This window comes from Acipenser ruthenus, chromosome 5, assembly GCF_902713425.1.
Source record: "Acipenser ruthenus chromosome 5, fAciRut3.2 maternal haplotype, whole genome shotgun sequence".
NCBI lineage: Eukaryota > Metazoa > Chordata > Actinopteri > Acipenseriformes > Acipenseridae > Acipenser > Acipenser ruthenus.
Window position 1 is genome coordinate 64,676,107 of NC_081193.1, and position 14,790 is coordinate 64,690,896.

A 14,790-nucleotide genomic window follows, 5' to 3' on the forward strand; every position below is an offset into this window, starting at 1 on the left:
ATGCAGCACGTTCGTTGTCATATTTGTCCCATCCAATAATGTATTTTGTTAGTACCGAGTCAAAACAAAGAAAACGTGGCTATTCGGGTCTAAAATTCCAACTGTGAAAAAGTAAGCAGCAGGTTGAAGTGAGGTGGCTGTGCTGGATCATTTTAGTACTGATTTAACTTGCAGACAGGAATACTTTTTGTCTGGGCTGATTTTCCAGTTTGGTTTCTGAAAGCTTTTTTTTTTTATTACGTTCTGTTCAGCAGCCTCTGTAGTAGTCTTTTGTTTAATGTGTGATTCTGAAGCGAAATAGCGATCGATCGTATTTTCTCCAAAGTCACATTAAGATATGCAAAACAATTACCTCAGTCTGCATGAACAGTTTCTTTGGGAAATATCTTGAAACGATCATCAGCCGAAATATACTTTGCTTTTTTTGTCGTCCATTTCTACTATTTTTACCTCCAATGCTGAAAACTAGATTTTAGCAACCTAAATCAAAACAATGCAGCACCAACTTTGTCCCTCCCCCTACTGCACAGTAAAGGTCACATAAAAGCAGTAAAGACGCACTGATAGGCCGATTAAAACTTTGTCATTTGAATAATAAACAAGAACGTTAACCGCTTTGGAGAATTTATTTTGTAAATGTTATTTGTGGATGTTTTTTGTTTGTTTGTTTTTTTGCTTAAGTGCAACGCACACAGGACTGCGAAGGAATAAAAAAAGGGCTATCTACAGAAGGAAGACGTGTAGTTTGCGTTGCTTGCGTTGTGCAGTAGTTCATTTAAACAAGGTTTCTTTTTTTTTCCCCCTCTCTGTACTTGTTCGGTATGCATTGGCCCCTAAGAGGTGAATTTCGCTGTGACCCCTCAATTTCACGATTTCCGCGAAATCGCGATTTAGGTAGACCCCTAAATATATATATAAAAAGTGATCTACAACCTGAGGATTTGTATGGACAGTTACCTTACCATTCTAGAACCCAGAACTCACTTAAATATATAGCATTTAAATCTAAATATCATTCCATCCTCATCAATTAGCTAGTACACCACCCACTCCAGTACAACTCCGCTATATACAGAGGGCCGCGATATACCAAGAGACCCATAGAAAAACAAACAGGCTAACAAATACTGTACAACCACTCCCTCGTTTTATTGGGGGCGTCAGGGTCCAATATAAATCCTCTACGCAACCCGCAGTTTTGATTCGTACTGCGGAGGGGAATTGCTTCTTATCAACTTAAGTCTCCAATTAATTTCATGAGTCTTCCTCTCCTTTCTCAAATGCACAAGAAAGAATCCATAGAACAGTAGTTCTAAGTGAAATTGCCTATGTATATTGCAGCTAAAGCATGCGCAGTTAGACAGTAAAAATGGGGAGCCAACTCCAGAACCACGATATATCCAAATCCGCAGTATAGCGATATAAGGAGGGGTGGGTGAATGAAAAGATGTAATACATGTACAGTACATTTCTACTTGTTCTGAGTGTAACTTGCAAATATTCCTGGTCCTTGCATGATATGGTAGTGTCACATAAATGCTTTAATAGGCTGTATTTATGGTTGGTTGTGAAAAAGAGTTACTTTTAAAACAATGGTGTTTGAATCTGAATCCATGGCAGTCCAGAAAGGATGGAGATTGTTCATCAAACAATACAGATTTTAGTTTTTGTAATTCAAACATTTCTAAACCTGCCTCTGTAGAAATTCCAAAACACTTTACTCATTCCTGTCCACCAATGGTTTCTACTTCACCAGTTAAGGACGTTTGACCCTTTTACTATATAATCTGTAATTGCCACCCTGATTTGTGGATTAGAGATTCTTATTCAAAGCTGGTGTATCGGCTATGTATCTGGTAGTTAGTATTTGACAGTAAATAACTTACTTACTTTTTTCAAAGTTGTTTTTTACTCACAAACTTCCAGGACTAGTTTTCTTTTTGCAAAACTAAACCTAAACCAGTGTTACACCAAAGACAATACATCGACAGTAAATGATGTTTTATCTTTTCACAAGATAGATCGTTAGTTATGGAAAATAATTACGCTTTGGAAAACTCAAGATAAGAAAGCCTTTAATGGACTTGACTGGTAACTCCATACCATAATTAATCTACTATTTGTATGAAATATAACTTAGAATATTGAGACCCATTATCATCTCAGTTGCTTCATGCTATACCCTCTAAAGATTAAAAGTATATTGTGGAGCAGTAGAAATCATTGGGAAAAGGATGTGCTTTACCTCCTCCAAGATCCAGCTCAATCTCCCATACTGTACTATAACGCTCCCAAAAATTACAGGAGCATGTTTTGTTGTGATTTCTGTTACTTCTAAAAGTACCACCATGACTGATAATTAGTGTTAAAAAAGTAACCTTCGAGATTGAGTCCTTATCATGATTCTGTAGCTATTGTACTGTACAACAATCAAATACAGAGGCATCACATTTCATATTTAATAAAACCTAGCAATTTGTTCCATTTAAAAAAAGTAAATACTGTACTATCTTATAAAATGTGCACATTGTAAAAAAATAGAATACAAATTATGTTTAACAGATTACTATAGGAAATCAGTGAATAATTTACCAATAGTTTAGTGTGCTTTATCTATCTATCTATCATATATAAAGAAAGAAAGAAAGAAAGAAAGAAAGAAAGACCTATCTATATCTATATATTAGGGGTGGGCAACGATATGAAAACTGTGTATCGATATCGTCCACGTTTTTCGATAGATGATATCGAAGTCTTCCAAAACATAGAAAAATATAATAACACAATTGCAATATGAAACATATATACATATAGACGTTAACAGATATTTACATATGAAAAGCAGTATGTTTAACTTAGTGGTGCTTTGCTTCACAATATCCATGGAGAAAAACAGGATCTTGTTATACTGTTTTACTATTCCATCATTAGCTACCTCAAAACCGAAATATTTATATACTTCACTGCACACAGACTTTGAAGCCAATCCGGATCTTCAGCTGCTCTGCGTGTAAATGCTGACTCACAACACCTCGAAAAGTATTAAGTACGGTGTCATGCTGAATTTTGTATTATTTTGAAATGTGTTTTGATGTTTTAAAAGTGCATCTCATTTATAAAACAGAAAGGTCACATTTTAAAAATACATTAATAATAGCGTAAGTAATGAACCGCTGATGCATGCGCAGATCTCAAAATAATGCAAAACAGATGTTCAATGGTGCTTAATGCAACATGCAAATAGCGTTTGGTACCTAAACTCCAATCAATGGAATAAAATGGTTAAATAAAACATTAGTGTGTGGTGTTTGCCTATGAGACTGACAACGATTGGTATGTATAGGGTTTTGTTTTATTTTATATTAATATAAAATAAACTTGATTATACTCTGTTTGTATTTTTAGCAGTATTAGCAATAAAAAGTGTCTCTGCATACGTGTTTTCTTTTTTTTTAATCAATATTGTGACATGAAAATGATTATCGATGTTGAACGATAGCATATTAAATTATCGATACTGGCGCCCATTCTTCATATATGTACACACTTTTTTTTTTTTTTTTTTTTTAACTAAATTAACAAAAAAGTATTGGTCTTGCCAGTACTCTCATATAATAGATGACTCCAACATAAAAAAACACATTACATATTCATGGAATGACTTAAAATCAGCTGCAGTACATAAAATGATTTCCACATGCAATTCTATGTTCAAAGGCCAGTTTCCCTTTCCTTTTAAATGTAACATTGCAGAAATACATTTTGAATGTTCATCTTAAAACAGAAGGTCATTTCTCACCTTATTTTTAGGCGCTGTAGAAGTTATACATTCAACACAAGTATACATGTGTAGCAGCTGGTTATAATATCATACGTATTATGTAGTGAACACCTTATGTATAAATCAACCACCAAAATATGATAGACATGGTTTCTAATCTACATGCCAGGGATACCTGTATATTTAACACTGTATCAGGGATACAGTGTGCCCCAACAACAGTCAAAAGCAGCAATAGTGGATTTTTAAACCTATATCTGATTCAGAAATGCAACCATTGGATGACAACAAATAAAATGTCCACCAATACATTCAATTTGGGATAATTCTATAAATGAAAGAACAGTTCTATATGCAGAATTATTGTAGATAACCAGTGCTTTGAAATATATTATAATCACCTCAGATTAGATTTATTAATATTGTTTCTAGTCCCTTTGATTGTGCTATTAACCTTTTTTTGTTCTTTAGTCAATTTACATTAATACAGGATATTCAGCAATTACTACATCCTGGTACCTTTGCTGTTGGACACATAGTCTGAACTACAGCACATGAAGTGATTATGTACCAGAAAGCAGCAGCAACTTAAATAGCCTGGCTTTTGAAATATCTGCATATTCCAAAGTGGAGTACAAAATGCAAGCACCAAAAGAGTTTCAACAGAAGTGTGCTAAAATTGATTTTAAAACCTTGGTTAGCACTCTATTAAACCACATTGTATAAGGAATCCATGTCGCCTTTATTATTGACCAGTTTAAATTGGTATATGATATTTAAAAAGAAAAAAAAAAAACATCATAAAAATCTAGCATTCAGCAAATAAAGCTCCAGCAACCTACAACTTAGCCGTATCAGAATTTAGACATAAATAACCTTTATGAAGTACCTGTATGAACTGAAAGCAGCATCAACCCAAGTGGATTAAACGGCAACCAGCTGCCTGGTGACACATGAAGGTTCCAGTTTAGTAGTAGAGCAGCTTTCATTAAGAAACACTGATGTGCTAGAACAAACATGTTTGTTTAAGACACAAATTGCTAAGACAATGACTCATTTTCCAGTTCATATACTGTAGATCTGGCAGGTTTGCTCTGAATTCTACAAAGGGGTACTGTACAGTCCCCTTTCTGTCCTTCCATATCAATGTCCAGTAAAGAGCAGGCAGCAGGTACGGCGAGACAGCCAGCCTTTGCTTCAGCAGCAAGCAAATAGTTTAGATTTTGTGCTGTTTTCTCTCCCGAGAAAGGTCCTGCGGATGAGCTCTTCTTTCGGACAAGATGCCAGGGGTGGGCTTTACTTTTAAGGGACAGAGGCCGTGGTCTAGAGGCATAGTCTCCGGAGAGGTGCCTTTCGGGTGTGACATCTCTTTTGTGGTTTCTTCTCGGCACAGAGGCTGGATACACTGCTTCAGGATTGGGAATCTGGGGGTATACTGTTGGATCCCTTTGCGAGCTGGATGTGCCGTTAGCTATTAAAAAAAAAAAAAGAAAGAAAGAAAAATAGAAGAATGTTATCTGAATCCATGTTTAAATTGATACAGATCATTGTGCATTTTTTGTGTTACTTCATTGAGGCCAGTTGTATCTTTGTAGTGTATAAAATGTGAAGATGTGTTTCATAAAGTATACTTGTATTGAATTTCTCGTTTCATATTCTCTGTAGCAACATTATGAAAAGTTGACTTGTCCTAGACTCTAATACACCAGATAATTTTTACTAAGGAATGTCCATTCAAAGTGTGACATATGGACAATATATCATACGGACAAAATATAATAGGAACATATGTCCCTGTCAGCAACTGGTCTAATGCCTCGTTTCCACTGCGTGTCGGGGATGGTGTTAAGCGCGTTTCTGTGTTTTTTCCCCCCCAACGTGGCCCAAATTTTCCGAACCAAAAAGAAGATGGATTGAAAGTGAATCTGATAGCTCTGCATCGGAAGATAGCGATGATGATTTCATTCACCGCCGCAAAGTCTGTGTGGTAAGTTCATTATTTTATTTATTTTCCTTTTAGTTTGTTTGTTCACTTTAACATTTAAAACCTAAAGTAAACATGTGAAGGCTGCTAAATGTAAAACAACAATGCAGTGTTAACAAATGCCATAACCTGTGCTGTATGTGTGTAACATGCCACCACAATTTTGTTCGACGACAGCCATGTAAAGGGTTAAATGTTTTTTCTGATCCCCTGTCGGCTTCCTGTACAAGCACACGCCTCCCTGCTGCTTCCTGTGTCAGCAGTCTGGCCGCTTCGGGTACGATAAAGCAGGCCAGAAAAAAACAGCCGCGGCTGGCCAGGGCTGTTGTGGCCAGCAGTGGAAACACTGCTTTACACCCGTGGTCGGTCATGGAAACAAGGTTACAAATTTCTTTAGTCCTGTAAATCACAATTTTTCAGTGCCCCCAAATAAATACCTATGAACAAAAAAAACAAACATCTTACCTGTTCTGCTCCTGATTTAAACTTAATCCTCCAAAGTGAACAACTCTTTCTTATTAATATATATGATGCCGTGCCTAGCTGTGGTACACTGAAGCTTGGTGATATAACTTGACACTAGCAGGTAGCAGGTGACAGATTTTGATAAAGTATGCAATGAAGACACTTGACAGCAATGTAAAGGGAAGGTCATTCGTCAGGGTAGGACCAATCGCTTTGTAGGGTGGTGGTCATTTGGCCACTAGCTTTCAAAACCTGGTGGTAAAGTGAACTTTTCTGGTTACCAATGCGGCTGTGTTCAAAGGTTTGTTTGCTTGCCAGGAAGCTTCATGAGTCGGCACTATATGTTGTTCTTTTTTCTCTGTTAACAGAAACCATTTGACAATGTGTGAATACTATAAATCACACATTAAATGCCACTCACGTGCAAAATTCGATCTTTTGATTTGTACAAGACATTGTAAGACAAGTGATATGGTAGTATAAGTATGAAACACTAACACTATTCATTTTTAATACTGAAAACTGAGCACCGTCCCCGTCCGTCCCCCCTCCAGGCAGAATATTAATTTCTTCATTTGCCATCTCGACAGCAAAGCGTTTTATAGTGTAAGCTGTATTAAAACAAATGTCTCGAAAACCCTCTGCTGTTTGGGATTTTTTTGTTAACTATCCAGACGAATAAAAAAAAAAAAAGCAATGCAAACTGTGCAAGCGACTCGATGTATAATGGAGGCACAACCAATCTGTGGGTCACTTGTAGTAGTAGTAGTAGTACCATTGAAGGTTTGAACCTTGCTTCGGTAAGGTGTTCCGAACCTTTGAAGGTCAAACTGTACCCTTCGTTACAGCTCTAGTTACCAACATTTTCAAAGGGGGACAATGAGGACACATGTATATGCTGCACACACATTGCTTTTGCATGCTTTGTTTTCATGTAATGGGTGTTTTATTATTAACTTTTAATTGTGGGAGGGGAACTAAATACAATCGACTGACTACATAAAATTCCAGGGTATATTCTATGAATTGACAGGAATTATATACATAAAATGCCAGGGAACTATATGTATTAATAGTCAGGGAACTAGTTACTGTGTGCATAAAATGCCAGTGAGTGAAGAATATACGTAAAATGCCAGGGAACAATATGTATCAAATGCCAGGGAAAATAACTATATAAAAATTCCAGAGAAATTAACACATTTCTTTATTTTTCAGTTACTGTATTTGCTTTTGTTTTTACTGAAAAAATGCCGGTAAGCAACACAAAATCTGATTCCTAAAAAACAAAAACAATGTAATTTATAGTAGATTTTACTTCAGCTCAGTTTGCTTGAAATTTCTCGCAAAATTGACCTTATTATTTTAAAAAAATCGCCCCCAGACGTGGCTCGAGTCTTAGCTTCTCTCTCTCTCTCTCCTTCTCCCAAAACCTAGCTACTATCTCCAACTATAAAAACAAAACGTATGTTTTTTTTTTTATTTATTATTATTATTTTTTATTTCTCATGCCATCTAAGCCGTTTAGTCATACTGCTGCACACAGCGAGTTGTCATGAATCAGGGAAAATTTGGGCTGTGTATTTTACACTGCAAATGTGTTGTCACATTCAAAATTGATAATTTTTTCTACAGTTATTATGCAACAAATGTTCCTAAATATTTATATGCTTACGTGAAAAACAGTAAATGCTGAATTGTAGAGTTTTCGTTTTCTAATACCTTTTAGAAATTCTATTTTCGCCATCAGTGAATTATCAAACAAAATAAAACACACATAAAAATAAAAACAACAACAGACACATGAAATGCCCCCTTCTTGTACAGGACAGAGCACTCTTTACCAGAAGTATTTCTGATTTTTGCTGCAGCTGGATTATTGTTGGCTGAAGACATTTTAAAGAAATTGTGCAGCCCTATGCAATGTGTTCAATCACTTACCAAAGCAAACCGAACCGACTGCCAGGTTCCTAAATGCAGTGTAACAGGGTAGTGCGTCAATCAGGCAAATGTTTGCTGTTTTTAGTTTTAAGTGATAAAAAAAATGTATATTTTATTAACACTATTCTTTCACAAATGGGAATGTTCACTGGGAATTATATAATACACGGCAATGGGTGAAATCTGTGATAATGTTGAAACAATACAGTCTTCTCAATGACCAGCAGCACAGCTTCCCAGTAGCATGGAGACATTTTTAAAAGCTGTTCCATTATTTCGAATGGTTTGCACAGACACCTCAACACTCCCTTCGTCCCTCTCTGTCAACCTACTATCTGAAGTTGGGAAACATATCTATTTGCAAGTTTTTTTGTTTCATTACAGTTGGCAAACACCGTCTTCCGAACTGCAGACAAAGCAGAATGAATTTGGATTGATCGTTTCCGCTGTTCTACCCTAACTTGACTGGCTGGTGCACGTTACTATGGAAACAAGAAAAGGGGGTTGGTTCCACGAGTTCAAAAGGATTGGCTCTGCGTGATCAAAAGGGATAGTGCAGGTTCTGCCACTTTAGAAGCAGTTTAGTTTAGTTGCCAATGTGGCGAGTTTACAGTAAAATCTACTGGTCATATTCAAATTGATGGTTGCATTTTGCAACCAGATTTGAACCACCCTATCATTGGTGTTACTGAACACAGCTGTTTCAGAAACAAGAATCTTTCTATTTTAGTTTCTGAGGTCATAAGGGTAGGAAATGAAAAACAAAAAAAAAAGAAACTGAAGATGTCAGGCAGGTTTAAACAAAAATACTTACTGTAATTCTGAACTGCATTTACCACCGACATTGTTTGCTTGTGTTGCAAAACACTGTTGTTCTCAGAGTCAGGCGACTGCAGGTCGGAATCCCATTCTGACATGCTACTGAAGGCCCCGTTGTTCAATACTTTGGGTGAACCAGACTCCTTGTGCTTGTGTTCGCTGCTGCCGTTTTCATTTGACGACCCTTCCTTCAAATAGAAACTGTATGTACTTGCTTCTTCGGAATTATCCTGAATCAAACACTTTGTGAAGTTGCATTCGGAAATGGAAGACATGGAAAGGAGATGATCTGAACCGGAGGGAGGGCCCAGCGAAGGAATGTTGCCGTCATCTTTTTTCAAACTCATTCTGTTGGGAGGACTTGTGCTCCGATGGAACCGGGTGGCTCTCTGGAATATCCCCTCCCTCTTTTTCTTTTCCTCCTTCATCACGGGCTCTTCCATGGACTGGGGCCTATTGTTCACATCGCGGATATCGAAACCCAAGCCAACTGAAGCGAGGAGCATGGCGCACCCGTACAGCACACTGTCCGTTTTCTTTCTCAGCGTCACTCGTTTCAGACTGTTGGTTGGAGTGACTTGAGGTGTGCTGCTTGCTGAGCTGGCGGGAGTTGCTTCCTCCAAGCCTTCGCTGCCTCCCGTGCCCTCCCCCTGTTCATCTTTCCAAAGAGGTAGATCGATATACACCTGATTAGAGAACTTCAGTTGCTTTGGTCGGCTGTTGTCAATGCCTTCAGATGAACAAATCTCTTCTGGAGATGCCCCTGCAAACCAGAAAAGTTTGGTTACGTTTCATTTAAGCTTTTTTATGTTTACCAAACTTTAGGCCATGTCTTTTTTTCTTTCTTTTTTTTTTTTTTTTTAGAGTGAAAATACTTGTAATATCCTTAGTAAAAGATAACTGAATCATTTACACACCAGAGCAAAATAACCAATCATCTGATAATCCACAACTTTAAAAACTCAAAACATAAATTTAGGTAAAACTAGAGGAAAATTCATATTTGATCCTAGTAATGGAATATTGCAGGTTATTGCACCATTTATGATCTCTTGGAGCTATTTTCAGCATGAAGATAAGGGTTATTTTTCATTATATTTATACAAGGTAGCTCTTTATGCTTATAGTACGTGTTTGTTTCCAAAGAGGCCATTTATAGCACGTTCAATGCTTCTTGTGGAAAACTGGGCATGAGGCCAAGGAAAACACAGACAACACTGTCTCAACCTTGGATTGTCAACTGATCTGGGGAGTTTACTGATGTTCACAGAGACGATGTGTACTGTCTAAATTACACAGAGGAAGACACTACTGAAACGTTAGACTACTTGACTTATTGATGAAATCACCAACATAGCTGAAGCAACACCACATTTATTTGCTCAGGTGAAACTACATTTTCTACCAACTTATTCCTAAGTAAATAGTCATACCCTGATCCACAAACAGTGCAGCTAAAGGAACAGACTTCTGGTTTTTCATCAAACTGGTGGACCAGGGGTTGCTGCCATCTGATAATGGCCTTATCCTGCAAATAAAACAGACATAACTGGTTTAAAAGCTTAAAATTAATAAAATAGCCAACGCTTGACAATTAACAGATATATAACACATCCATTCAGCTTCATGACATTTAAATACAGATGCTCATTTGGACTGATCTGGTAGGACAGTGCTGCATGACTCCTCTACAGCTGTTGGTTTCTAGTCAGGAGTCGCTTTCAACAGCACAAAGACGGACATGTTTGCTATTCCTAAGGATGCCCCATCTAGTCAGACAGCCACTATCACATGCCTTTTAGACTCCAATGAATAGTTGCTTCAACCCATTTTATGATCAACCAGCTGTGGGTTGTTCCCTTATATACACCCTGTAAATTCAGGTGTAGACAGAACAGTTGGATATTATCAACTAAAAATTAACATTATGATAACAATTGTCTTTAATCATGACTTAACTCTGATAAAGGGGACTGAATTCAAGTTAAGCTTGATTAAATTAAAACTTAACACCCTACCCCACCAGAATCTCTTTACAGACAAATCAGTTCTCCTGCAAAAAAGAGGAACAAAACATCTCCGTCGCAGCGGTGCTGATACTTTTTATCTTTAGATGACTGTCAGAAATATGATTATTGTTCCACAATCCTAACAGTCAGATGAAAGACCATGTACCAGATTATCCATACCTTTCCGCACCATTGGCCCGATCCTTTGTTTGAACAGAACTTGGTCCCCATGTACGCCCCTTCTTTTTAAAAACTTTTTGGACATCTTCAAATTCTTCCGGTTTGTAAATTGTGCTCCTTCCCCATGTTCTGTTGCTTTCATCCAAAGTTACTATTTAAAGAAAAGGAAGGGATAGATTAAACAGCTCTGTTAAAATCATAAAAAATACAAATTACGTGAAAACAAATGCAATCCTCTGAAGAGATTAAATTGATCCTTCCAAGTTCACACCCATACCAAATTTACAATACACCACAATTTAAAAGCAATAGCAAAAAGCCCAGATCACAGAACTCATATCTACCTACCACTGGAAGCTGACTACTAAGAAATAAGGGGAAAAAAGTCTGCCAAGATGCATACTTACTAAACTTGAGAAGTGAAGTTTGCAAAGTTTTTACTTTTTTAAATAGTTTTACTTTTTACTTTTTTGTGAAGCACATCGCCCCTTAGCGCCCAAACAATGTGTGAACATAGAGACGTTTAACGTGACTCATGCTATTTGTTCTTGCTAGCGATCGGTTGTGTTAACGTTAGACAGCAAACAATGGTTGAGGATATTGAACCAGATGAAGGTGGGGGAAAAAAAGAACAGGAAATACCAACCCTCTAACTTGGACTTGGGATTTACATGTATTGGTTCTGACGAACATCAGCGACCACAATATGAGGCTGTGTGGTCCAGTGGTTAAAGAAAAGGGCTTATAACCAGGAGGTCCCCAGTTCGAATCCTACCTCAGCCACTGACTCATTGTGTGACCCTGAGCAAGTCACTTAACCTCCTTGTGCTCCATCTTTCGGGTGAGACGTAGTTGTAAGTGACTCTGCAGCTGATGCATAGTTCACACACCCTAGTCACTGTAAGTCGCCTTGGATAAAGGTGTCTGTTAAATAAACAAATAATAATAATATGTTGTATGTGCGGATGTTCTTGCCAGTGATAGCATGAAACCAAACAAACTAAAACTAACGCTATCTAGAGACCAAACATCCTGCCCTCAAAGATAAGCCAAGATTTTTTCAAACGAATACTCTTTCAACCCAAAGGACAGCAGAAGTTAATTGAAGAAAGCAGCTCTACACCTGCCAAAGCACTTGAAGCATTGTACGCTGTCACCTACCAAATAGCAACAAGTGGACAATCTCATGTGATTGGTGAAGATCTTGTGTTGCCAGCAGCAATTGAAATGCCATCAATCGTATGTGGAAGGAAAGTTGCTGATCAGTTAAGTCTCATTCCACTATCTGACAACACGGTTAGTTGCAGAATTGCTGATATGGCAGAAGACATTGAGGAGCAGCTTGTTAAAGCAGTGAGGCAAAGCCCCTTTTTCGTGCTACAAATCGACGAGAGTACAGACAGCGCCAATGCAGCCCAAATAATGGTTTATGCTTCATACATCAGCTCATCTGAGATTAAAAGAGTACTTTTTATTTTGCTGCTCTGCCCCAACAAGAACTACTTCTGAGGAGCTGTTTAAAATTTTCAACGGGTACATGACGGATAAAACCATCAAGTGGAATTGTTGTGTTGGGATTTGTACGGATGGGGCAAAAGTGGACTTGCAGCTTGCATAAAGGCTATTGCACCACGCTGTGTTTGGCGTCGTTGTTGCATTCACAGGGAAGCGCTTGCTGCAAAAGTGATGGCAAAAAGATCTGTCAAATGTATTAACCACTGCAGTAAAAATAGTTAACTTCATAAAAGCCTGACCACTGAACTCAAGACTTTTCTCAGTGGTATGTGAAGAGATGGGATGTTTGCACAAGCAACTTTTGCTTCATACAGAAGTTCGATGGCTGTCACAGGGTAAAGTTTTGGCAAGAGTCTGCGAACTCAGGGAGGAGTGTTGTATGTTTTTGATAAACTCATGCCACACTTCACCAACACTTACTCAGTGCTTTCAAGTTTTGCTGGGCTATTTGGTTGACACATTTGACAAGCTCAATTAACTTAACCTTTCTTTGCAAGGTAAGAACTGCAACATTTTCATTGCAAAAGAAAAAGTACAGAGCTTTTCCAAAAAATGTTTGCATTGGATGTAACTATGTTTTATGTTTTCTGTCATTTTGGATTTTGGAATGTCGTTCCTGGAAGTTAAAGATGTGATAGTGGAGCATTTGTCTCAGCTTTGCATGCAATTTAGAGTATATTTTCCCGAAAGTGAGGGAAATGAATTGCAGAATTTTGCCTGGGTTCGATCCGTTTTCAGAGAACTTTGTAGCAAAGGCCAAGATTGCTGTGAGTCTAAAAGATAATTTGATTGTTGCTGGTGACTCTGTTTTGAGAGATCATTTCAAAGTTCTGCCTGTTGATCAGTTCTGGCTCTCAATTTGAAAAGAGTTCACTGAATTGTCACAAACAGCTGTCGAAATACTTGTTCACTTTGCCTCGACACATCTGCGTGAAACTGGGTTTTCTTCGCTTATTTACATCAAGAACAAGTAATGAAATCGCTTGAATGTAGAGACAGATCTGAGGTTGAAACTCTCTGAAATCAAGCCGAGATACCACAAACTGTGCGCTAACAAGCAGGCTCATTCTACTCACCGAGGTAAATATGACTCATGTGTTTTTATTAGGGCTGTCAATTAATCGCAGTTAACTTCTGCGATTCACGCGTAAATGTTTTTAGAGATTAATTATTTTAACGTGCGTTAATCACATTGCTGTGTATTAAGCCTTTCAGCACTCCGTACTTCAATCCCGGCCGCAGCAACATTGCATTGAGTGTCTGAGTGCAGTTATTGTTTAAATAGAAAGTTAGTCACTGAACTGCTTAATGAAGCAAAGCACTAAAAATGAATGTGATTTTTTTTTTTTGACGGGCTCACTGGACAGAAAGACGCTTACTTGTCTACTGTCAATGTGAGTTCCAGTATCAAACACGAGTACATCTTGTCTGCTGCGTGCTGAACATGCCTTCATCTCTCAAAATACACTAGCAGCTCTTTTGCTACAGACAATAACAACAACAAATTAAACCCACCAGTTTCGACAGAAATGCAGGATCGCTGCAAGCCCATATCAAGCTAAGTATGATCATGATCATAAATTAGTTAGGCTGCATTGCTCCTTTTTTTTTTTTTTTTTTGCACATAGTATGTAAAGCCTAACAATTGTTAGTGTGCAGTTTTTGGATATGATGATTTATTGTGTTGGTTGTATTTGTAATTTCTAAATTACTGCCCCTAGTTCATTTTGGCGGTGGTCTCAATGGGTAAATTTCCTAGTGAAATAAATACATAAATAAATACATTTTAAAATTTTTTATTTACAGTTAAGGATAATAAAAACAATAGCATCAGTAATAAAACAAATTTAAATTCAATGGATGTAGTAATTGTAACAATTTAATACGCGATTAAAACCGAAATTAACTAAGATTAATTTTTTGAATCGTGACATTAATCGCAATTAATTTTTTTAATCGCTTGACAGCCCTAGTTTTAATATATTTAAGTTTACTAAGTATTTGAATAGTGGTACTGTGCTATGTTGCTTTCTGTCTTCACTTATTATAATGTTGGGAAAAGACATATTTTTCTAAATACTGTACTGTTTATTATT

General features: G+C 37.3%; 1 protein-coding gene across 2 annotated transcripts in view; it reads right to left on the reverse strand.

Moving 5' to 3' along the window:
* Positions 1–2,058: 2,058 nt before the first annotated feature.
* The window catches only part of LOC117402997 (mitogen-activated protein kinase kinase kinase 21-like), a 61,228-nt gene continuing 48,496 nt past the window's right edge, over positions 2,059–14,790 (reverse strand). For both annotated transcript variants that reach the window (XM_034004794.3, XM_034004795.3), the window contains 4 exons: positions 11,180–11,330; positions 10,424–10,518; positions 8,986–9,753; positions 2,059–5,252 (listed from right to left, as the gene is read on the reverse strand). In XM_034004794.3, coding sequence (XP_033860685.3) covers positions 4,822–5,252; positions 8,986–9,753; positions 10,424–10,518; positions 11,180–11,330 — 1,445 coding nt within the window. In that variant the 3' untranslated portion in view covers positions 2,059–4,821. The remainder of the gene's footprint in view (positions 5,253–8,985; positions 9,754–10,423; positions 10,519–11,179; positions 11,331–14,790) is intronic.